Below are 24649 nucleotides of genomic sequence, written 5' to 3' on the forward strand. Positions count from 1 at the left end.
TCATGTAAAGCCCAAGGGCTATAAATAACATTTACATTTTATGCTCCATTTAAGGGGCATTTTACCTTTTATAGCAGTTTTAGATGTCACCTAATTCGGTTCCAATATTACAATTCTTGTCACAACTGTAACATTCAGGGAAAACGTTCCTTAATATTTTATGTTATTTTATATTATATAACGTGTGCGTGTGTGCACAGTCACAGTGTGCAGAATGTCTCCAGAATCTAATCTTTAACTCATTTTAAAGTCGGCAGCATGAAAGATTGTTGCAAATGCAGGATTTAATAAATTTAAAAATTTAAAAACCTTGGTCCTGCTACTATCATATTCTATGTGAGCATTGGACATATGCAAAACACAGCCCATGCACTATAATGCTCGATATAATTAAATCCGGCCTTTTCAGGTATCACTCTTCCACCATGCATGACTACAGCAGATACTTCAAGAGCTGCACAGTCATCCAAAACCCACACGAATCATGAAACCAAACCACCCCAAATGTGGACGTACTGGTTTGATCACATGTTCACATTACCACGGCAATGACTGTGGTGCTTTGTGTCGTCGCACGTCCACATCACCGGTTGGGAATGTAAATAAAGTGTGTGTGTGTGTGTTGTGGTTTTCTGAGATAGAGAGAGAGTCATCTGTGCAGTCCTGTTCACATCACCTCAGCTGTATCTCAGCTCACCTTCAACACATGTCACTGTCATGAACAAATGAAGGGCAATGCGAGTGTGTGTGTGTGTGTGTGTATAGATCGAGAGTGTGGGGGCCACTGGCTTCCCATCATGCAGTGCGTCTCTCAGAAATAGAGCAGGAGAAGGCAGGGACCCCTGGGATGGTGGCACAGAGCTAAGAAAAGAGCTCCTCTGCTCTCATTTAAACAGGGGCAGGTGCTGGAGGAGGAGAGAGGTAGGCCAGACTAAAGACAGAGCGACAGAGAGGGGGAACAGAGAGACAGAGAGGGGGGACACACAGACAGAGAGAGAGAGAGAGAGAGAGAGAGAGAGGGAGAGATGCATGTATACAGTGTGTGTAATCGTGGGTGCTCATTCAAATACAGAACATCCCAGGTAACACAACATTGTAGAAGGTATTAATTTACCAGCAGCTATTTAACACTTATGTCCTAGATAAATTAGCCACATCAGATTGCCGCCTCAGTTTCCCTGTGTGAACCTTTTACTGGGAAGTTTTTTTTTTCTCCTCCCCAGGGGCCCTTCCCCCGGCAGCAACTCTTAAGCAACCCATCGCTTTAGTACAGTTTAATATGGCCTCCTTTTTTTTTTTCTCTCCTAATGCATGTAATTTCCCATAAGACGCATCTTTGTGCTGAATCATACAGATGTGTTATTAAAATGTGGCAATTAGCAAGGTTGCAGAAGTGGATAAGAGGGTAGAGCGCTATTTGATTTCCTCTGGCTGGGGAGGCTGAACTGTAAACACTTCACATTCCTGTTGAGGTTTTTCTTCTTTCTTTTTTTTTTTAAGCAGACAACTGAGCCGAATGGTCGAGAGGGAGTTTATCTTATTGTTCAGGAGAGGAAAGCCATGTGGGATTTAACCTACTGTGATGCATTATGTCTGCGCTCTGTACATGCGTGAGATTTAGGGCCAGGGCTCTGTTTACTTTCACACCTCAAACTGTGAAACACTAGCCATGTAGGACAGAACTGTGGAACACACCCAGCCGAGCACAGAGCGGCTCAACTCTACTTCTACCTGAGGACACCGAGAGAACAAGCTGATCGTAGCAGTGAGTCGTAACACAGGCCTGCAGCCAGAATCCAATCCTCCCTCTGTATGGAGGGTATAATAGCAACACTATTCTGTTGCGCTAGTGCATTACAGTGAACTGGGACAGACGCAATATAAACCATGGGTTGTATAAGCTTAATGTTTTATTGTTTCTGTCCAGATTACATGAAAAACATCTCAAGTCTGTGTGCGCTCACTTTTATTCAAAAAGTGCCTTGCAGTCTAAAATACTCTGATCATCAGACCCATTGCATCCCCAGCTATCAGTTAAAAAGGCTTTTCTTCTCTTTGCAAATGCAAAATGGAGAAAAACAAGAGCCATCAAATGTTGGTGTGGATCCAGCTATTTCCTTTTCCACTTTCTTTAACATTGGGAGAAAGGGTGTTATCCCAGTGAGTAATTCATGGATCTTGATGAAAAGAAATATTTCATATAGGGGATTGATATTTACGAGTGTGTGCAATTTGGAACTCTCTACTGACTGCCCATCTAGTTTGTATCTGTTACTGTAATGTAGCTTTGGAGGAGTGCAAAATTAATTCTGTTATACTTGTACATTAAAAGGCCCTGGGTGGTGTAATGTGTTTTTTTAAATGCCCATCCTGTTGACAGTCGAATTGTGAAATACATGAATGCAAGTAAAGTGAATTTACCAAATTTTTGAGCCAATAATTTTTGTAAAAATGGCAAACTTTGCTGATTGGTTGTTTTTGAAGAGGAAGGAGGAATGATGACATAATTCACAATACTAAGAATTGCAGGAGGAGTTCAAACCCGGGAATTGCCTCCTCGGTAACAGGCTTGGTAAGTAAATAACGATCACAATGGAGCAGAGCATGGTTGGTAAGAATGGTCATAAATATAACCAGCCCCACAGACTATTTATTTCCTGTAGTAGGGTTTGAAAACCTAATGCCACTGAGGTAATAAGTGCTCACTCCTTCTACTCGAAAAAACAGATAAACGAGGAGGAGGATGGCAGAAACAGAGGGAGAGAAGGGAAAGAGAGGGGGATGAGGGAGGAAGAGCAGGTGTGTATGTGTGTATGTGTGTATGTTAGTGTGTGCGCATGTGTACGCATGTGTGTGTGTGGGTGGCAAAGTGACAGGCGATGATTAGCCCAACCAGAGGAGGATATGTGGGAGGGAGTGCGTGGGAGTAGTGGGGCTGGCGTGAGAGAGAGAGAGAGAGAGAGAGAAAGAGAGAGAGAGAGACACTCCGTCTCTTTAGGCAGAGATATACACAAGTGGATTAAAAGAGCACTCATACTGTATAAACACAGAGAAATAACGGGAGGTTTATGCACAGAAATAACACACAATCGTGCATGTACAACAGGCATGAACACACGGGTGCACATATAGTGCACACACACAGGGGTTGGGTTCCTGTGGGAACATATTGTGTTGTAAAGGAATGAATCAAGCCGCATGTGGATGTGTTGTTTATGAAACAGCAACAGAGGGCATTATTTCACGAGGTAATTTCATCCCCTGTTTTAAGCATAATAATTATTTGTGTGTGTGTGTGTGCGCGTGCGTTTGAGAAAGGCAGGAGGGAGAAAAAAAAGCAAATGGAGTGCAGCTGCTGACTCTTAGGTGAGTAGGTGGGACCAATTGCAGCCCGTCTCTTACTGAGCCTCTATGGAATTAACAGGGTTTTCTAAAGAGGTGCAACAAGAGCTCTAACTCGTGCACGTTCGTGTGAGCGCGTGTGTACATACTGATACGCGGCAAACAAGTCGGCATTTGTCTTTTTAAGGATAATCGGACAATCAACTCAACATGACACAAAGCCAAATCTGAAGTGGAAACCTCGGTGCTGTAGCGTGAGTCAGATACCTAACACGGAGCTTTGAAGCTTGTGTTTGCACTCATGTCCATTGTTGTCTCTGGGCAACATTGTGAGGCCTGGTTTGTATTAAAATGCAAAGAAGCAAACAACGATCATCAGGACTGAGAGTGAGGGCCTCAGAGGCCTGCAAGGTCCAAAATATACCACTCCTCAATCACCTTAATAGAGGAGTTATTTTTAAAACCTCCATCAATACACATGAGCTATTGAGGCACAATGTTGGTGTGGGAAGAATAATAATTTATCCACCCTCTTAGAAGCAATTTACATACATCACATGGAAACATATCTAAAGAAAATATAACAACAGAAGGGAGATTTAAAATGTTTACAAATAAGATTTAAAAGCTTATTCCAAAATTAGATGTACAATACGTCACTTTGTCCTCTAGGGGTCTTAAATCAATTACAAAAGACCTAGTTTGATGATGTCACGAAGCAGCTTGGAATCATGGGATTTGTTGTCTTCAGCACGATTGCCGATAAAAAAAATCTTCCTAACAAGACTCAGGCACAAATCATGTTCACTGACGAGGTAATGTATAAAGTTGAATTCACATTACGCAGCAAGCAGTAATGAATAATCGTGATCCATTATGAGTGACTGAGAAAACAGACAACTGGCTAACCACGTATTTTTCCCTAATCATATGTCGTTTGCCCCGGAGGAATATGATGCAATTAAAAGGGGACCAAAAGGAAATGTCCCGTTACCTTGAATAAAATTGTGGTTTCCTCTGGGTTTGAACATTGTTAAAAACATATTGAATAATGTAAATACACAAGTCAACAAAGTCTATAATACAGGTCAAGTCATTTTGAAACATTTCAAAGAAGAATTGTTACATAACATATCTTTCAACTAACATTAAAGCTCAAAACAATATGTCACATTCATATGCCATGTGTTGTCAAACTTAGCACACAGACTGTGGGTTGTGTGGTTAACCTCTGGTACTCGCTTTTCTTCCCCTCTGTTGATATTTCTGTGCACTTCCACCAGTCAAACAGGAAGCCCTGAGCTCAACCCCTGCACACGGTCAGAGAGAGGAGGTCGAGGCACTGGCAACAACATCAGGGTGTGGCAAAGTCCAAAAACAGCTGGAAAATAAAACAGCACCCATCCTGCTGTTCCCCCTGGGAACCATTGTGTTATGCAGGAGAGCTGGTATGCGCCGAACAATGAAGGACCTGGGATGACACCTTTTAGCTTTTTTTCCTTTTTCAACTTAGGACTGCACAAAGCATTTCAGTCTGGGCTGTAGCTTGACGAACGCAGACAAAAAGAGACAGATATAAAGACAGACGAGATGAGTCGTTTGACCGGGGGAATGAGTCATTTCAAAAAGCCTGCTTCCTCCAGGCAGGGCTTCTGAAAATGGAATCAATTTTCAGTTCCCTTATTGTGACAAAATAGATGAGTACATAGATATACAGTGCTTCCACACACATAGTACTGTATACGTGCACAGCTTCCAAAACTGACATATCTATATGTGCAAAAATAAGAGAGAGGACTCACCTACCGGCACACACAGAAACGTTGGATAATAACTATTCTTTACAGTAATAGATCTTCTAGCCGTTAGAGCCAATGTGTTGTATATTGGTGCAAAGAAGAGATTAGATCAGCTGTCAGATAGATCACGTCAGTCTGCTCTCCTCTCACGACAAGTTCAGCCTAGGGGCGTTTGGCTTGAAAGAGCTCGCTACTGTAAGCCGGGCTCGGTTCAACATGGAGGTAGTGCTGTAAAGTTTGGAATCAATGATAAAACCTCACAGGGGCTGCGAGGAGAGATTGGGGGAGAGCTAGAGAGAGAGAGAGAAAGAAAAAGAAAGAGAGAGGGCTGCTTTCTGAATAAAACATCCTGGGAGAACTTTCATGTCAGTCTCTGTCGGCTGGGCTGGAGGAAACCCAAACTGGAACGCAGCTCCACCCGACAAAGGCTCCGTCAAATCAACAGCTACTTCACGTATATCAAGCAGTCGAAAGCACAATCGGAGCAAAGGGAATCTCTTCAAACAGGGGCTGATTTCCCATGGGCTGGTGACAGCAAATACAGATACACTCGCCGGCTCCCATCACCTAGGAAACTACTCACTATGAGAGGACCAGGTGTTGGATCTCCAATTGACCTTATTATTTGTAGACAGACAACACACACAGACACACACACCTAATTGACATGGCAGGCCCACATCACATTACGTGCAACACATCTGACATCTGCTATACTGATACACCTTTCCGCGCAGAATAAATACATATCGCCCTGGAAACACATCAAATTGGCAAACTCCTATACCAGTCGTATTAAAAAGGCTTTTCTAAAATCTAATCCTCATTTCAGATGAAGCATTGCCATCGTCTATACTGTTGTAAATAAATGATATTCCGCTCCCGCCTCACCGTGTACCGACGGAGCTGCGCTCACATCTCATCATCCTCACCCATGTCTATTCTGTGATAACATTTCTCCAACAAAAGAAAGTTATTTCCTCCAGGACACAATCTAACAACAAACTAAAATGATTCAGTAAAAAATTCTAATTAAAAAATGCATCAGCCCACACACTCATTTGGCTTCCGCTGCCACATTTTTTCGCACGGAAAGTTAAATGTTAAGACGTGTGCTTGTATGGAGCCGTCTAAAAAGGACTGACGGTGCTGCTGAAGGTCAGTGTGACCGAGGCCAGAGCCAAGACAGGAAAAGAGAGAAAAATCCCCAAAAAAGAAAAGAAAATGGAGGTAGGTATGTGTCAGCCACTTACCCAAATCTTTGGATCCTTGACTCTCACTGGCCAGTTCACCCATTCTGACCAGAGCATCAAAGTAGCCTTTGGCAGCAAATGTCACATCTACAAGCAAAGAGAAGCAAGAAGAGGAAAGGGTTTGCTTATTAGGACAAAGGTTACACAAACTTTGTCTTTTCAAACATTATACAGTTAGGATTTGTGTAAACTCCGTTGACAGTTCTCTGGCCAGTGATGCAGAAACCTGCTCCCTCCTCTTCTTTCACAGCTTCTCACCACACAGTAGAAATCAAAAGGAGGCACTAATGTTCCCACCTACAGTAATTACTCAACATCATCTCGTTGTGCATGCTTGATTGCGACGGGGAAATTATTTTTCTGACAGAATCTGTACTTGCCGGGGAAGAAACAAATATAAGTGGTTTCCTGTTATGTTTTGTTTCAGGCCCACTGTCATAATGAGAAGGAAAGAGTTTATTATAACCCGAAGGTGTATTTGATTATTGAGTTTAATATTTAGAAGATTTTTGGGGACTACAAAAATTAGTGAGATGTGAATTATTGTTGCTCAAAACAGATAAAAAGTGGAAGCATTTACTTTGCTTGGTAAATATTTGAACAGCTTGTCTATTGGTGACACGTGCCACAGATTGCTGTAAGTCCCTCCTGACCTCGTGCTTGGGTGTATTGTGTAATGGCTGGTGTTTGAATGGATGGAAGTGTGTGGTAAAAATAAAGCAAAGGGTATTCTTGTGTCCTTTTTAATCCACTAACAAATGGGCCAATAGGTCCGCGAAAAACATCGTGTCCCACAGAGGAAACAGCAAGGCCATGGTGTTAACCACCACTGGCCGTTTCTGTACTCCATTCCATTTCATCTTTTCTGTCGATATGTCTGAACACATTCCAGCAGGGTGACACAGTGACTTGAGGAGACTGTTGCTTAGTGGATGGATTAGGGTTCATACACCTGCATAGACAAGGCTTCAACCTGTTGGGCTGCCCCTCCGCATCACTGGATGCTTTGGTTTACGTGGCCGCCTCTTAAAGAACTTCCAATACCTGAATTGGAAATGCCCCAGATACTGCAGAAAAAGCCAGGCATCGGTGAGTACAGGACTCTATAGCTGTGTCCTAATTCAGGGGCTGCTTTCTTCAGAGGAGGCGGTCTACCCAGCCCACGAAGGGAGCAGTCTTCGCGGGCCACATATACCCCAAAGGCCAAACTGAAATTAGATGGTCTGGTCCGCAGAGGCTTTCCATGATCTGCGTCACCAACTCGTCCCGCCCTTATTGCTGTTGCCAGGTAACAGAGCTGAAGCCGGACACATGTAACTTGATTTTTTAACATGTATACCATTGGCTGTTCGGTTGAGTTGAAGTGTGATCCTCAAGCACTGGATGTCTCGTCCATTACCTCTTTGAACAATGAATCCTGGGATAGTTTGGGCATTTGAAGGAGCCTTTAAAAAAAATGGGACAGCCTAGTCATGTCCCTGTGATGCAATCACTCTTCAAATGCTGCCTCTGAAGGCTGCAGCTCCTGAATTGAGACACAGCTTGTGTACTGATCCGATACCACTTCTTCGTTTCAAGTATTTTAGTTTAACCTCGATAAAACCGCAATTATTCCGTAAAATCACTTATTGTTTGCCGCTCTTAAACAGCAGTTGTGCTGTACTGCCACTAGAAATTACTTTTTTTAGAGTAGCGAAGAAGTGATTTCTGGAAGCGTTAGTCATGGCTAGCTGTTGTGAATTCCTAGATTTATTTAGGTCTGTTCTTTTTCAGTTATGACTGTCAAAGTTGGTGGTAAGTAAATTACATTTCCCTCTAGCATTGATTAAAGGTATATGAATGGTGCTTTAAATGTGTAAAGTGTGACCTGACTGCTCAAAGTAATAAACCGATTTAGTCAAAGGTCACCAAAACAAAAAGGTGTCCCACACATGCATGTACAGATTTGTGCATACACACACCGATGTGCACAAAACATTTGGCCTTTACCCTTGGTCTTTAGCATACTGACAAACAATCAGTGAGGTTAATCTCATCACAAGCAATATCTGCTCTTCTCTGTCACCGACTCGAAAGATCAAGAATCCTCCTAGTTTCCGAGATCAATAACCACCTCTGCCCCATTATTCCGACTGCTGCAGCACCGGCCACCAAAGGTCAAACAAGACAGGAGTCTGCTTCCAGTGATTTCTGCCCTACTGCCGTGCAGACTGCCAATCAGTCCATCTCCAGTGAGTAATGGCCGTCGCGTTTTTGGAGGTGAATTCAACAGCAGTCCAGGTGACAGATGGGCCCTGTGCCTGCAGACAGCTGCCAGGTGAGAGACACATTTACAACAATAGCCTGGCAGGGGCAGGCTAATTCTAGAAGACAGATGTAGCCCTGCGATAGAGGAAGTCTCCCGGGCTGGGAGCCTCACAGCTCTGCTCCAAGGCTGAGGGACATATGCTAATGCTAATCCCAATTACAGCTGAGTCAACGGCAGATAACGGCATGTGTTTCCTCTGTCTTCTCTCGCTGGGGGAACACCTGAGAACTGAGAGCAGAGACCCCCCCCCCCCCGCCATCCAAAAAAACATCATGGCTGATTTCTCTTCGTTATGCCAAACAGACCTCCTGCCACGCTTGATGTGGTAAAGTGTGTCTGAATGTGTGTGTGTGTGTGTATGACTGTAAATGCGAGTTCACACATGTGTTTTTGTGCGAGTGGGAAGGTGGGAGCTCCAGCAGATGTACAAAGAGATCTCCAAGCAACGGACACTTCGTTCTTGCTGATGCTGCTTTTGTAGCACAGGAGTGTGTGCATGTTCAGTCAAAGGGCGGCTGAGTAGATAAGCTGGATCGGTACGGATCCTTAACTTTTATCTAATGAAATGTGTGGTGAGGGGCTCACAGCAACAGACGGAGAGGATTACCGGATCTGTGATTGCAAGGCAGACAGACAACCTGTAGGGGAGGGGCTCATCTCAGAGCTACTGATCCAACACTCATCCTTCACTCCGGAGGAACAACTCGTCTCTTAATCAGGACAACCATTGTTTCGTGTACCTGCCTCCTAACGTCGCTTGTACAATGAGCTCATGTTTGTGAGGCGGTTGAAGTCCTTCAGTTGTATGCATCTGTTGCTTTAACACTTACCAAGTGCTGTGAGATTCAGTAACTCACTGCAGTGTTGAAAAAGCTGGAGCGTTCCCATTCCCACACCTCGAAAGCCTACCCATGAAGCCCTTTTTTGGCATTTCTGGTGTTGAATAATTTCAGAGATTGCACCATATGGGTGGAAGCGTGTCCTGCCATCCCCTGCCCCCGCAAATCAGAGCCTCTTAGTCCCTTGGGTCGAGCCAATCCCGCAAAGTGGGTTTTTAATGGCTCAGTGAGTCCCTACCAGTCTGTCTCTTACCTACACCAAGGCCAGGATTAGTTATTGTTTGTGTCAGGAGAAAAAGAGCACAGGCTTGGGAAGGGGGGAGAAGTTCCACTAATTGTCGGATTAGTTGGGCTGAGGGGGTTCTGCCTTGTGTTAAAGTCAAGGGCCGTTTAGGGGGAAAGTTTTGGGAGACTGTTACCAAGTGAATCCATACATTCACACATTCATCTTTTGTGAATTTGACTGCCATCCCCACTCTTGCATCAGATTAGAGGCGTTGTGTTTCTCTGAATATACCTCCCATAGAAGCAGTACAGTATACTGCCGTTTGGCAGGGGGATAAATATTGTCCTAGTCTGACCAACGGACAGATAGGTAGGTAGATAGATAGATACTTACAAGGAGAAGAGAGAAGGAGAAAGAGACAGGGAGAGTGCTGCCTTGGCTTTGTGCCTGAACCTGCAGCGAAACAGGGAGTACAGAGAAAATAAATGAGGGAAAAAAGTACTTACTGGCAAGGGCCTTCTCATAGTTCTTCCCCATGGCAACAAAGTTCCGTAAGCAGGGGTTGAACTGCTCCATGATGGTCTGAAAGAAAAACACAAGAGATGGATGGGAGGTGAAGGTTTCACTTATCAGCAGAGCATGGTCAAGGGCAGAGAAGAAAGACTTGCACCTCGCTTTATTCATGTCTGTCCGTCTTACATTTCCTGCCTCTCTCTCGCTCTCTCTCTCTGACACAAACCTCCCTCCACTGCACAAAATACGTTTCTCACGAAACAGCCATCGACAGAATCTTTGGACACACTCGTCTTGAATGTTAATGGAGGGCAGAATGAGGGTTTCACCACCCACATCCTGCCCTCCGATGGTGAGAAATAGTTCAGGTGGGAGGGGGCAGGAGAGGCTGGCGGTTGATGGTGGCGTTGGAGGAGTGGGTAGATGAATATGCCGACTCGAAACAAAGATACTTTTCTTGACAGGGATGCATGTACTTTAGTTTCAAAGTAGAATTCAATGATGGGCACACTCATTATGGCCACTAATGAGAAGAACAGTGAAGATAACATATGATGCTGATGACTGAGACTCAGCATCAGCATCTATACTTGAACCTACATGTGTTACCTGCTAACGGAACTAAGGCATGTAAATAGTACAAATATAGATTTGCAGTCTCATACTACACTGCAGGCTGAGTCAGTCTAAATGCAGAGAGAGCACGATGCCTGACATCTCGCAGCCCCATCATTTCCTCTACTTCTCATCCACCTTCTCATCTCTTCCCTCCTCCTGTGCTTCCTCCAGGGCTTCCTCCAATTAACCAGCGAGTCAGGAACAGCCAGGGGGACAGAGAGACAACACGCACACAACACTGCTGCAGCAGCAGTCCCTACACAGGCCGTCAATACTGCAGAAGAACACTTAATAATCTACTTCTAGCCTGAATCCACATTGTGGCAGAAATGATATGGCACGGTGCCACCGGCGTCAACCTGAAACAACCCCAGCCGTTCCTCAAAACCCTGTGCCTCGTACTTTCAGCCAGACCTCAGCATTTTTACTTTTGCCTTCATCGCACTGTCTGTCTTTTGTTTTTTTAATGAGAGCCAAGATTTGGATAGGACTGCACATGTGTTTGTGAAAGTGGTTGTGCTTGCTGTGGTGTGTGTGTTCCGTCACGAATTGCAGTTCAAGTGGCTCGAGTGCAGCACAGCCCACCTACAGTAGACAAACCGGTGAGTCAGACACTAATACTTTCATTACCATCAGTAACAATATTACTACGCCTCTCCATGACTGCGCTTACATCTCAAGCCAGGACGGCAACAACAGGACTAGAATGCAAAAATACGACACGATGAAAAAAAAAATAAAAGCAGTCAGTCATCCCCACATACAACAGTAACCGATGGACCTTTAATTTATAGTTTGTATTTAGATTAGTTCACTTGAGCCGACGGTCTGTTATACAAGAGTAATTCACATATATGTCGTAGACTAGGGACTGTTTCTAGATTTAACAATAAGCAATTTGTTTCATCACTATTTACCCTACCTATTGATTATGTGATTGTTTTGTCAGTAAAATGTGAAAAGAATAATGATGAATATTTGTCAAAGTTTCAGAGCACAACGAACGCTACCATCATGTGCATTTGGAGCAAGTGTCTACGCAGTGGGAATCGGGGAATGGGGCCTTGGTAGGGTGGTCCCATCCATACACACGAGCTCGACCAATCACAAGTGAGTCTCAGCTGTCAATCATGACGTTTCACCTTTCAACCTTGCAATCAATACTACCTCAAATGACAGGAACCATCTTCGAGACAAATTTATTGAACTTTGACTTTTGGTCCAAGCTCCATCCAGTAACATGGAGGAGGCAGGACACATGACCTCTGACCTACTGCAGCCAGGCACCAGATGGTGATCGGGACGCTTCAGCTTCACTTTGGGGGGAGCTGTCATTTCGTCCGTCTTTATAAACAATCTATGGTTTCTATCTTTGCTGCAATTTGTAAGCAAACCAACCAGCGCGAATGAATGCGTTACTTAACTGGCTAAACTCAAAGTTAACCATCCTCCCTGTTCGGTTCCTACTTCTACATTATCTGGATCTTATCCTTGAGCAAAATGTGTGTTCACAGCGGTTCCACAGTGCACCGGCTCAGCAGCTCTAAGGAACACAGGCAAGGAAACTTGTTTCTGTTGTTCCTGCAGGGGAAAAAGTGGTCTAAAAAACATTTCTTATTTACAGAGGGCATCATGTCACTGTACTGTTTTTGCATAGAGATCATTTTAAATGCTACCAAAAAGCAATGGCAGACTGAGCATTATAAACTCATTTAACAGCAGCTCGTGTTTAAAGCGGCTGCCTTTATTTACAATCTGGCTGTGTTAGTCTAATAGGCTGGGAGCGTAATTGGAGGAGAGTCCCATCTTCAGGCAAACAGCGCAGCTCATAAAAAAGGTATCCCCGCTCTCTCTCTGCCTCTGGGAAGATAAAAGACTAACTCGTCCCCGAGGACCTCTCGAAGGAAATGTTTATTCCTAAATGTTCCTTCCCTCTGCCTGATTCTGATGTAAAGCGCATCTCATTGATGATGATGATGATGATGATGATAAGGTCACATGGTACGTGTGCATCACAAACACATTTCATACACATATTCATGCACGTGTGTGTGTGTGTGTGTACACTCGCAGCTACATTAACTGGAGGCTTCTAATAAAGAGTGATGGTGTTTCAGAGTGGTGGGAGGATTACATAAAGCAAAGCCCAGTGCAGCATCATTACCGCACACTCACCCACTGAGGAGGCCAAAGTTATCTGACACAGGTCTTTCTTCCATGTGCACGTGGTGGAACAACTTCACATAGACGAATTAGATGATTAGCCACTGGTATACCTCTTATTCTTATTATACGAATAAGAGGTATATGTTTTCTCATATATTTCGCATCTTAAATGGCGTGCAGCTAAGGCGAAGTAGTTTCTGTCTTCCTCTCTTCCCATTGTTGCTATATTTGTCATCCCAGTTCTCTTGTACTACATTGTTATCCTAATTGTGGCGGCTAATTGGGAAATGGCGCCAGGAGGCACTTGAAGTTGTGTGACACGGAGAGAGGGAGAAAGAGAGAGAGATAGAGAGATCAACTGATTGAGTAGAAAAGGATGTAATATTTACGAACAAAAGGTATGTGATCACGTACTGTATATCCCTTCTCATTCAAACAGTCTCTGATAAATCTTTCAATTAGAGACTTATTATACGTCACAGCTGAAGTGTAATCTTTTCCTAAGGAGAGACGGGGAGGCTGTCCATTTTGTGACTAGATGAGGACTGAATCAAATCATTACTTGCACACGGGCGTATTTTAAAGCAGACAATTAAAGGAGGGCAGGAAAATGTCTCCAAAAGAATGAATCCAATCGGTTTGACACTCATTTGTGCTGTGGGCTGGGACAGGAAGAATACGGAGAAGCCGGGAGCCCGAGCAGAAAGGATGCAGATAAGAGAAAATATTATTAAGGGGATTAAAAATGTTCCTCCCTGTGCCCTGACCAGGCTTCTCCTCAGCGTAGCAGCAATTGAAACAAGGTCGGAGTAAATTAAATACGTTGTCGATTAAAACTATGGGATATTCATCCATCACTGCCTGCTCTGCTCACTTCTTACACCTACACACACAAACACAGTAATGACATGTCTAAAGGGGGTAATTTCAAAGTACCACCAGCTGATTAGAGCCAGAGGGAATCACGCACAATCAGGAGCCAGGATGCCATCATCTGCTCCCTCTCACCCTCCTCGCGCTCCCTTCTCCCGATTTCCCTCTTCTACGTGGCAACCAGCTGCGGGCCTCCGATGCCCAGGATCAGGAGCACTGACGCCACCAATTACTGTATTTGTGTGGACTGTGTTAGGACATGTCATGTGGTGACAGGCAGCAGAGCCGGCCAAGAGGACCGTTGCAATCAGAGAGGAATGTAAAAGAAAGTGGATAATGTGCGTATGGACTAATGACAACCGTACAGCTAGTCCTTTCTTCCTTAATAAGGAGCACTGTGTGTGTATTGTGATAGTAGACCTTTTACTGGTTGACTCCGCTGATCAATGAGGAACGCTGGACCGAGACGGGACACGTCAGGATCTGGGTGTTTCACCATCTCAGCTAAACTCTCCAGGGGTTTCCCCATTGTTGCCGAGTTGACATGAAATGGGCCTGAACATACTTGCCAGAGAGAAAACTGCTATTTGTGCAATATCATGATTTGATATCATCATGTGATCCTTGAAGAAAACACAAGTAGAATTTCTTGTGGAATGTAAGTAGAATTACCGCCCTGCTGTTGTACGCCTCTGCCAACCATAGCAGTTACAGTCAATGTAATACATCATGTTCAAAAGGTCAGACACCTTGTGAGCCACCGGGGCCTTAACCTTCGACCACCAAAACCAAACAAATTAATCTGTGAGCCTAAATGAACGTTTGTACCAAATTTGAAGAAATTCCCTAATCGTGTTCCTGAGTTTTCCTGTTCACAAAGCCCGAAAAAAAATGTGCTTTGTGAGGTCAAAGCAACATTGACCTTTGACCTTTGACGACCAAAATTTGAAGATATTCCTCCAAGGCATTCTTGAGATATCATGTTCGTAAGAAAGGGACGGAAAGAAGGACAACCCAAAAACACAATGCCTCGGGCTACTTGCCATCGGCGGCGTAGACATTAAAATCCACAGCAAACAAGGGAATGGTGAGTAAACAGTTTTTTTTTTTCTTCATTCCAGTCGTTTTAAAATAATCTCCATCAATCCCACTTAGTTTTGCCCGAGGGCTTATTATTGCAAACAAAATAGCGCCGCATCTAAAACACTTTGTGGCTCAGTCAATTCTAACAACATTGCTAAAATGACAAGTTAAATGCAATTTATTTATGTTTGCATGTCTTCGTTATGACCACAGGAACCAGTGTGAATACAGTGAAGCTGAAAATGCAGTAAAATGTCAACAGTGTGGATAGGGAGGCCACACGTTGCCTAAAGAAGTCTGAACATCATGCGAGCGTACACAGTGATAACTGCAAACAGAGGTTTAGAGGGTTGTAGTCAAGATCACGTTGAAAGGGTCAGAATAAAGAAATTATACATGGTGAAACCAAACAAACAATGGAGTATAGGCGTAAACTTACACGTCAACCATATGTGGCCGTCTGTTGAGATATGTGTGGGTATTTCTCTAAGGCCTGTGAAACATTATATTTGTTTATTTCTCTTGGCCTGGGTTCTTTTCCCAAGTGAGTCAATTTGGTAACCAAGACTGGTCACAGCTCATCACAAACAGAATGTCAGACTGGTATGCTTGTATTGGAAAGACGACGGCCATTTGTGAAAGGTTGCATTCCGAATCCATTTAAGCAGAAGAATGCCAGATTCTCTTAAAGATCGTGCTCAGCGGCACAAGCCAATGACTTGACTTCTCCCATTCTCTCATAAGGGCTGGTAGCAAACCTTTTATTAGAGGAGAGAAATTTAGATTTACAGATTAACCGGTTCCTTCCAACATAGTCAGCCAACTTCTTACTTTTCATTTTCTGAAGTGCGCACGTCCATACAGAAAAGCACACAGCGAGGCTCAAGCTTATTTCCGAGGCAGGTATACACTTTGAGTGGATAGCATGAAGAAGTTTGTGCTTCTTGCATACCTAAATCCACAGTGCAGTAAGCACAGCATGTGCTTTCAGTGGAAGCCAAGGGGAACATCAAATCCAAGAGCACTATTTGAGTATAGTTCGGTTATGTCGGAGAGCAGACTTCCAACAGCATGAGCTGAGAGAAGTAGAAGTGTACAGAATATACTATTATACATTTAATCACGTCAAACCCAGACAGGCATCTATATTAAACAAATCAAACATATTGTATTTAAAACGGCAAAATGTGCCTTACAGTTACAGATAATGACATTACTTGCATCACGCAAACAATTCAGATTTAGCAGTATGTAAACGCGATGTGCGAATTCTAATGATTTTATCTCAGTTTTCTACAGGGATCGGTCAAAGAAATGATTTGTCTCCTTTAACCGGGAGAAATAACTAGACTGGCACACAGAAGTGCATATTCTCCACCAAGGCCAAAGATCCAAAAGAACGTGTCCGTCTAGCTCTTTGGAAGGAAGAAAAAAAATAGGTAAAATGGAAGTATTCTGATAATCTGCACCACATTGCACAGACTCATGCATTTTTTACATCAATAATCTCTTTAATCTGAGCACAATTTTTAACATATTCTTCATAACTTCCATACCAGTTAAATTCATAAATTCTCGTGACTCGGGTTATCCATTCATGGTTCTGATTCAAATTTCAAATTCAAAACAACTTTATTGGGCAATTGTAAGGCACATAGAGCACATAGAGCACGTCAAGACAACAAGTAGAAACAAGAAAGAAAACAACGATGACATCAGTGCAATGTCCACGGACAGTTAAGAAACAGTGCACTATAATTATAAAGTAAGAGTAGTGCATATGATTGTAAAGGACTTAGACCAGTTTAACGGCTGTGAAAACTGATTGTAGGAACGTAGATAAATACTGAATGATTAAAGTGTTTTGAGGTAAGTAATACAGACATAAATTATGTACAGTTAATGTGAATTATATGTACAGGACCAGGTATCAGCAGATGAATAAATACTGTAGCGTATGAATAAATATATATGCAGCAGATAAATATATATACAGATTACGAACAGTTAAGGTAAATACTGATAATGAAGAATATATGTACAGGACCAGGTAGCAGCAGATGAATAGATACTGTAGCGTATGAATAAATATATATACACACAGCAGATGTGTAAAAGATGAATAAACAGCAGTGGATAAGTTAATTTAAAGCTGATGAGTGAGTAAGTAAGCAAGTATCTTGTCCTGTATTCTAAATAATCAACTATATTCCAACATGACTTGTGTCATAACACGAGACTTAAACTCAACTGTTGCTAAATGATGCATCTTCAAAATCAGGCCCTTGCCTTTCTCCGCCATTGCAAAGACAAACTGCACCTTGCTACCTGGGCCCGTATAGTGCATAGAGTAAGCTACAGGTGGTGGGAGTGGACCGGTCTGTGATCTCCTGCTAAACTATGACTGAAAATTAAAGAATCCTTCATTTAAGTGGCAATAAAGAGGGTGGATGTGAGCCGGATCTGTAAACTTCCTCAAAGTCAGCAGCAGGAGGATGCCGCTCCATGCCACGTGATGCTGAGGGTAAGTGCTGCGTCATGTTTGTGGTGCCTCCCGTCTTGCAAAGAAAAGTACCGCATTACTCAAACTTTTGTCAATGTTTGTCTTTCCATAAAGCTCCGCAAACAATGACAGATACATGAATATGGGCTTTGCTATTTTGCCAATGAAATAGCAGCAGCCAAAAGGCACGGCTTAGTCAAATGACCAGTTGACAAGACGAGAGGGTAAATGACTGTCTAACCCTAAACCTAGGCCTCCACAGTTATCTACAAAGGGTTGTAGGTGGGCTGGAGAAAAACTCGGTCGCCTCTAAGATCCTTTAACCCGCCCCCGTGTCTCCTGCTGCCAGCGCACAACAAATCATATGCTCGCTAGGGACCAACTACAGTATTTACTGTGTTTGTTTGCTCTGCTGTCATCGGCAGCCAGTGTGACCCCCTCCTCAGCACCGGCACCAGCCGCTCAACTAACCCAACACAGGCGCTGCATGGTTACCACAGCAACCAAGAGAACCAGACTTATTTGCAAGCTTTAGTTCTTTGACCAGCAAAAAGACACATTCACTTTGGTTGAGGGGAAAACAAAATCTAAGTGTTAACGAAATGTGAAACACTTCAATGCAGGAAGGTAACATCTCAGCAGAGGTTGCGGTTCATTCTCCACAAGACAAACAAACAAAAAAGACATAAAATAAAACGCACGATAAAAAAAACTTCATTTCATTTCATCTTACTTCACTGGTGAGATGAAGAAAATATCAGCAAATTAAGATTTTAATTTTTTTTGCATGGCAGCTTCAAAGCTTCCCGAAAGACTGTCCATGAATTATGGATGAATATTTTGCGGGTTCCGCTGCTGACCTCCTCCCCCCCCCCAACATTTAGATTTCAACAGACAGAAAATCATGTTTCCAAATGACGACTCAAAACGCATTTGTATCTGCTATTTTCGGGCGCACTACACAGCCAGTCCCTTTTAACTAAGAGCTCAGTCGATTTGAATGCAACACGGAGGTGGTGCTATTTCCCCCCCCCGTCTGCTCTTGCATCTCAGTGAGCTTGTGACTGAAATGTACATCCTGCCGTGTCTTACTGTACATCCCACATGGAAATGTTTCACTCATTTTCCCCAAAAAAAGGGCATTTTCACACCACGCGGGTTTTGCACACAGTAACTCATACTTTCTGTACAATAGCGTACGTGACTGGTCCGGGGCTCACAGGAGCGCTGTGGACGCCAGCTCGACCGGTCTGTCGCTGCCAGAGACGTACATTAAACACAAGCCACAGACATGTTAACTATAGCTCGTGACCCACACATGTGAAGCCATTGTCCACTGCCACGGCACCAACTTTAAAATCTCTGCCTCAGTGTCTCTTTCGGGCTGTGTAATTACAGCTTCACCCTCCACAGTAATTAGGGACTACTTCAACAAGGAGGTGGAATGTCTCCATCTATTTTTCTTTCCTCGCCCATCTTCTTCTCGGTTCCACTCCCACAATAAAGTGTTTTGTATCTTCCTTTAAAGCAAATGAAACGCTAATGTGCACTGCTTTTGTGACAGTTGAGTAGATGTTTGGACGACGGCCATGTTAACAAGGAGACTTCAAATCCACATTTTCCGTCAGCGACAGCTGCGAAGCTTCCTTTGCAGTCGATGCAGTGCAGCCTTGGATCTGGCGCTGAGCATCTCCAGTCTCTGTCCTTGAAAAGGCGTGATGAGTAAAAGAAAAGAGCGAGTGTCTCTAAACCATCCGCCCCCGGACGAGCAGAGAAGGTGGGTGTGTGGAGCAATAGTCCTTTCTCTGCATCGCAGTCAAAGGCACAGGGAACAAATCTGCTGTTCTACAGGCGATGGATGTTATGATATCTCCTGCAGTGCATAATGCAATCTTTTCAAGGCCCTGGGCACACGCACGCACAAACTTGTTGAAACACTATATTCTGGAGGCAGATGTTCAGGAGCCAAAGTCATTTCAAACTCCATTAAATCGCATATAATAAGGCGAGTGGCGCCTGATGTGATATACTGCTGGGGAAAAAAGGTAAATAAAGTGATGGATGGCGTCTCCGTTCCAAGTGACTTCAGACGGCTTCTTTATGCAAGACCACAGGGACAAAGCACAACCGTGTATAAACAGAAGACGGATGTTTCACTCCGGACCATTTACGGGGCTTTCATAGAGCATTCCTCATGAAAAAGCGACACAAATCGATGTTTGCCTGCCGTCTCTCTTTCTAAAACAAACACATGGACGCTCACGTGACCGCCATCGCTCTCACTCGCCGTCTCCAGCCCTTCACCAAACCGCGAGTCTTCTTGCACAATGATATGACAGAAACACATAAGAATAGTGGCACGTTGTTGCTAAGAGACCACCTGTTCAGATCTCCCACATGAAACTGTGGTCCTCTGATTATCATCATCAGAATATCATTCATTCGAGTGTAGCAAATGTCACGACAATACTGCAAGCGAGCGCGAGAGAACCCTCTTGCATAACAGGTCGTCTTTTTAGGCTGGAAAACTGCATTCCAGATCAGGATTTTGGATCGAGCAGCGTAACAGAGAGTGTACAGTATCGCACTTGCTCCAGTTAACGTCGAACAACGGTTTTTTGGGGGCCTCTTCCTAAATCAGCCATTTGAGAGAACGGCGTCCACTGTTTTCCAGGCTGTGTTGACAATCAGGGAGTGGCGCTTGCATGGGAGAATGAGTGTTGTCCTGCGGGCTGGTAGAGACGAGACACACCCTTCTATTCCCTTACCTGCAAGGGCGTGTTCAAAAAAAAAAAAAACCTGCACCGCATGTATCGGGTACAGAACACACGTCACTTACACTGTGACAGAGCCTGAGTAAATACAGGTGAAATCTACAAAGTGATGCAGGGTGTGTTCAACTGCCTTCACAGTTTATTCCATTTCCTATGTGTTTAAAGTTTGGTGGCCATGAAAAAAAAAGGTGTTGGACTCAAGCCGTTCTTCTTCAGCCTCCAGTCCGATTAATCTGTTTGTTCACTTCAACTTGTCTTCCCCCACTTCCCAAGCCAGGTCAGCGCTCAGACTTAACCCAATGGCATGCTAAGAGGCTTGACCCAGGGCACCACTTCTCTCAGACACTCAGCGACACGACCAGCTGGTGAAGAGGACTGTGATGCGAACACACACACACACACACACACACACACACACACACACACACACACACACACACACACACACACACACACACACACACACACACACACACACACACACACACACACACACACACACACACACACACACACACACACACAAACCCCGAGTGTCAGTCCTAAGTATCTGTCTCACCCCGTCAGCGCGGGAATGACTAGATGTCTGGTGGAACTGCCTGTTAATCTGAGGGAGGAGAAGTGAAGTGAGTCACGGTAGATCACGCTGGGATTGCCGGGTTTGCAGGGTTGACTCCCTGCCGAGGTAAAGTCATCTCAATGAACCCGAGGAGTGGCTCTGGCTTTCACCTAAAAGGAACAACGCGAGCAGAGAGATTCTGAATCGAGAGTCTCGCCCTCGCCGTGCCTTCAAGTCCCAGCCTTGTTAAACACACACACACACACACACACACACACACACACACACACACACACACACACACACACACACACACACACACACACACACACACACACACACACACACACACACACACTCATGAGTCACAGCAGCGGAGTTACCCCCCTCTTCTCCCCTCGCGATTACTCAGTATCTGCCCAGCTGCTGGCTGCAATGACTTAGCAGCCGCCGTATGTTTTCACATCTCCTCTTCCTCGCAGGTTTGTGCTTGCATACAAAGTAGACAAACACAGTTATGGAGGCATTCAAATGTGCATCGAGCAGAACTTGCTGCTGGGGTGTCTAAAATATTAGAAGCTGCAAACTTTTAGCAACTGCATTAAAAAAGGGGGTGCAAGTGCACTAAGGTACTAGCTACATCTTTTCTTTGCATTTCTATTACCTACGATCTCATTTGAATACTTATGCAACAAGCCCCGCAGCTTCAACGTCCCCTCAGTGTGGCTGACAACCCCATGAAATTAAAGGTGACAGTCTGCACATCAGCCTCAGACAATGCGTCAGTTGGCGTCAGTTGGCATCCGACTAACATCAGCAGATTTCAGTGACCTAACGTGCACTCTATCCCTCCAATAAAGAAATAGCATCATTTGAAATAAAAAAAGAGAGAAGACGATAAAGAAAATGTAGATTCAAGGGTAGAAACACCTAAAATGCATGCATTGTGCAAGATGTCCGTTTCATCCCTGAAATATGGCGGACGTCCTACTGAACGCATCTCTTGAAGAAACTCGCTTTCACACTGCAGGGTTGGCGAAGAAAGCGCGAGGAGTGCTAAATAAGCAGTGACTGTAACACTCTCCCTGACCTCCTAGCTTTTGCCACTGGGTCAGATCCCCGGCGTGGATGAGGGACACCGGTCGCTCCACTCCAATGCCCATCAGCGCTCCTGGCTGTCAGGGCTCTTGACGGGGCGCCACACCCCCCCCCCAGAGAATGAGCCCCGCTGCTGGGCTGGCACTTGAATGAGCAAGGACCTGCTCCTCCCCATGAAGGGTTCAGGATCCAGACACCTACAACGTGTCTATGTCGATTAACCCACATTAGTATGGTGTAAACAATCGGACGGGGCCCGACAGAGCATGGCATCCAATCCCCGATGAGAGGGATGCACTTGAAGGCTGCGTGACCAATTTTGGCACCGAAATAGCCACATGAACCACTCGCCTCCCTCTCCGGCTCCTAAAGAAGCACCTTTCAGACGGCCTCTGCTCACCTGACCTCCTTTCTGATAGGTGTTTATTCCCTGTCGGAGCGCGAGCAGCTGCCCTCCGCTCATTGTTGGCCTTCCATTAAAAGGATCTGCCACTGGCTTGGAGCACGAGAACAATCAAAAGCAGAGGAACATGTACCGATTTTTTTACGTCTATGATGAGAAACATATTGAGAGAGACCATCTGGAGGGAGATCACCACTGTGCAGCTGCGGAGCCTTATACAACATGACGTTTGTTAACATTCCACCTGCTACTCTGAAACACGGCAAAGATTGTGACTCAAGGCAAGTGATGTGGTTAATGTACGACTTGTTCCACACAAAATCGATTCATGACACACCCACTACAGGCCTGCATTTGCTGCTTCTCCTCATGACATCATTACAAAGCATATACAGTTCCGTTTTTTGACTCTTGCTTGGACAAAACAAGGAATTTAAGAGACAATTTACTTTTTCGAGTGTTTCAGTGTTGCAGCCAAATCCAATACAACTCGAAAGGAGGTCATTTAGTTTCAGCCTAAATGTCCCCTGTGATCCAGGAGCGAACGTGGCTCCAGAGGAGGATATCAGAGGACATTTAGGCTAAAAACATGGTGTTAATGACACCGTTTTGAGTCAGATTTTAATTTCCGGGCTAACGGACACTTGGATGACACCACAGGAGCAGTATGTTTCTTTCTGCTGTTTTATTTAACATTTGAATAATTAATTGTATTGGCTGCAACGCTGTTTATCCCTGAAACTCCAAAAGTGTTTTGTGGACTCAAACACTTCACCCCCCCATCGACATAGTGTTGAGTGGATAATGAGTGAATTTTCCTTTTTGGGTGAACTATTCCTTTAATATTGATCATAATCAACTCGATCCTTAAAAAAATAGTCTTAACCTTAAGTATTTTTGCTTCCTTCCTTTCAGAATTACGCAGGGAGAACTTCTTACGCGGTTTAAAGACGTATACATTCAATTTGTTTTGTAATGGTAGAACAGGTTTGAGTGTTGAAATCCCTGTGGGGCAAATGTTTACCCGTTCCAACAGATAAGCTCAACCTTCTTTGTCCGTCAATCACTGACTTGTGGAATGCAATATGTTCCCATTTCAGCAAGAAAAACCACAGATCCATGAACTGGTATCTGAAGAAAGGCCTAAACAACACTATCAAGGCGGATGATAGGGAAACAGTACAGGCCTGTGGACTGAGTGAGTGATTTAGTTAGAAAACCTGATGAGCTCAAGTGTGGAGGTGGGGAACACAACATTTTGGCAAGTGATCAAGATAAAAAAAAATAACTGGTCTCCGTAAAGAAGATTATCAATCAGGGGGGGGTTGGAATGCATCTTTATCAATAACTAATAAATGATGATGCGTTCACAGTGTGTCTGAACACCTGGATCCGCCATCGTCGCGTGCACCTGAAAACTTTATCCAGTAGTTCAGTCTCACCTTGTAGACAGTTTCCGTCATGCGGTGAACCTCGTCCGTGCGAGACATCGTGGAATCTTCAGCCAGGACCATAAACGCGCCTGGGTCCTCGAAACGTGTATCCGCGTGAAAGAGAGGGAGAGGGAGAGAGGTGTGTGCGTGGGGTTGCGGGGGGGACACGCGTGGAAGAGGGGGGGCTGCACGAGGTCGATCAAACAAAAACCCACAGCGGCGAGGAGACGCGCCCGCGAGAGACCGACTCGATACTGCGCTCCCGAAAACCCCACGTCAACTGAACACACCTTCTGCCGAGCGCCCAGCTGACAGCCCGCTGCTGCCTTCACGGACCCCCGCCACAGCTCGGACATCTCGCCGTCGCCAGCAGGAAGAAGCGCGTTCACCGACAAAGTCACGAAAGGGAAAATAAAACCCGATAAATAGCACAACGGGGCTGAAGTGGCAATAATACGACAATTGCCCCGATGTGATTCTCGTCACAGGGCAACGCTGTTTTTATTTGTGAACATGTTTAATACGCAGAGGGGGATTCAATGTGCTGTTCAGGGATATCAAAAACAACACAGAGAGAATAAAATGAAAGAAATCCATTTGAAATCAGGTAACACAGTTTATAACAAAAAGCCAAATGAAATAGATTAAAAAAAGTAAAGATCTTAAAAGGGGTCAAAGACATAAAATAATCTGCATAAAGATTTAGACACAAGTTATTACACCATTTAAAAGAGAGTTCAGGCAAAATAAGATTAAAAAGAGCAGAACAATAAAGATAAAGAGGTTAAGAGGTCTAATGAATAAAGGATACAATCTCAAAAAATATAAAAATAACCTGGAGTAAAATAATGCAAATAAA

The 24649-nt window shown here is 44.2% G+C and overlaps 1 protein-coding gene across 3 annotated transcripts in view; it reads right to left on the reverse strand.

Moving 5' to 3' along the window:
• The window catches only part of baiap2a (BAR/IMD domain containing adaptor protein 2a), a 52547-nt gene extending 28440 nt beyond the window's left edge, over positions 1–24107 (reverse strand). Inside the window, exons 1-3 of one of the 3 annotated variants that reach the window (XM_035179999.2) lie at positions 23800–24106; positions 10274–10349; positions 6395–6481 (exon numbers count right to left, since the gene is read on the reverse strand). In XM_035179999.2, coding sequence (XP_035035890.1) covers positions 6395–6481; positions 10274–10349; positions 23800–23871 — 235 coding nt within the window. In that variant the 5' untranslated portion in view covers positions 23872–24106. Of the gene's footprint in view, positions 1–6394; positions 6482–10273; positions 10350–23799 lie in introns of all 3 variants that reach the window. The other 2 variants (XM_035179997.2, XM_035179998.2) reach the window with 2 other exon arrangements.
• Between the last annotated feature and the right edge of the window lie 542 nt (positions 24108–24649).

This window comes from Hippoglossus stenolepis, chromosome 16 (assembly GCF_022539355.2).
Source record: "Hippoglossus stenolepis isolate QCI-W04-F060 chromosome 16, HSTE1.2, whole genome shotgun sequence".
Lineage (NCBI taxonomy): Eukaryota > Metazoa > Chordata > Actinopteri > Pleuronectiformes > Pleuronectidae > Hippoglossus > Hippoglossus stenolepis.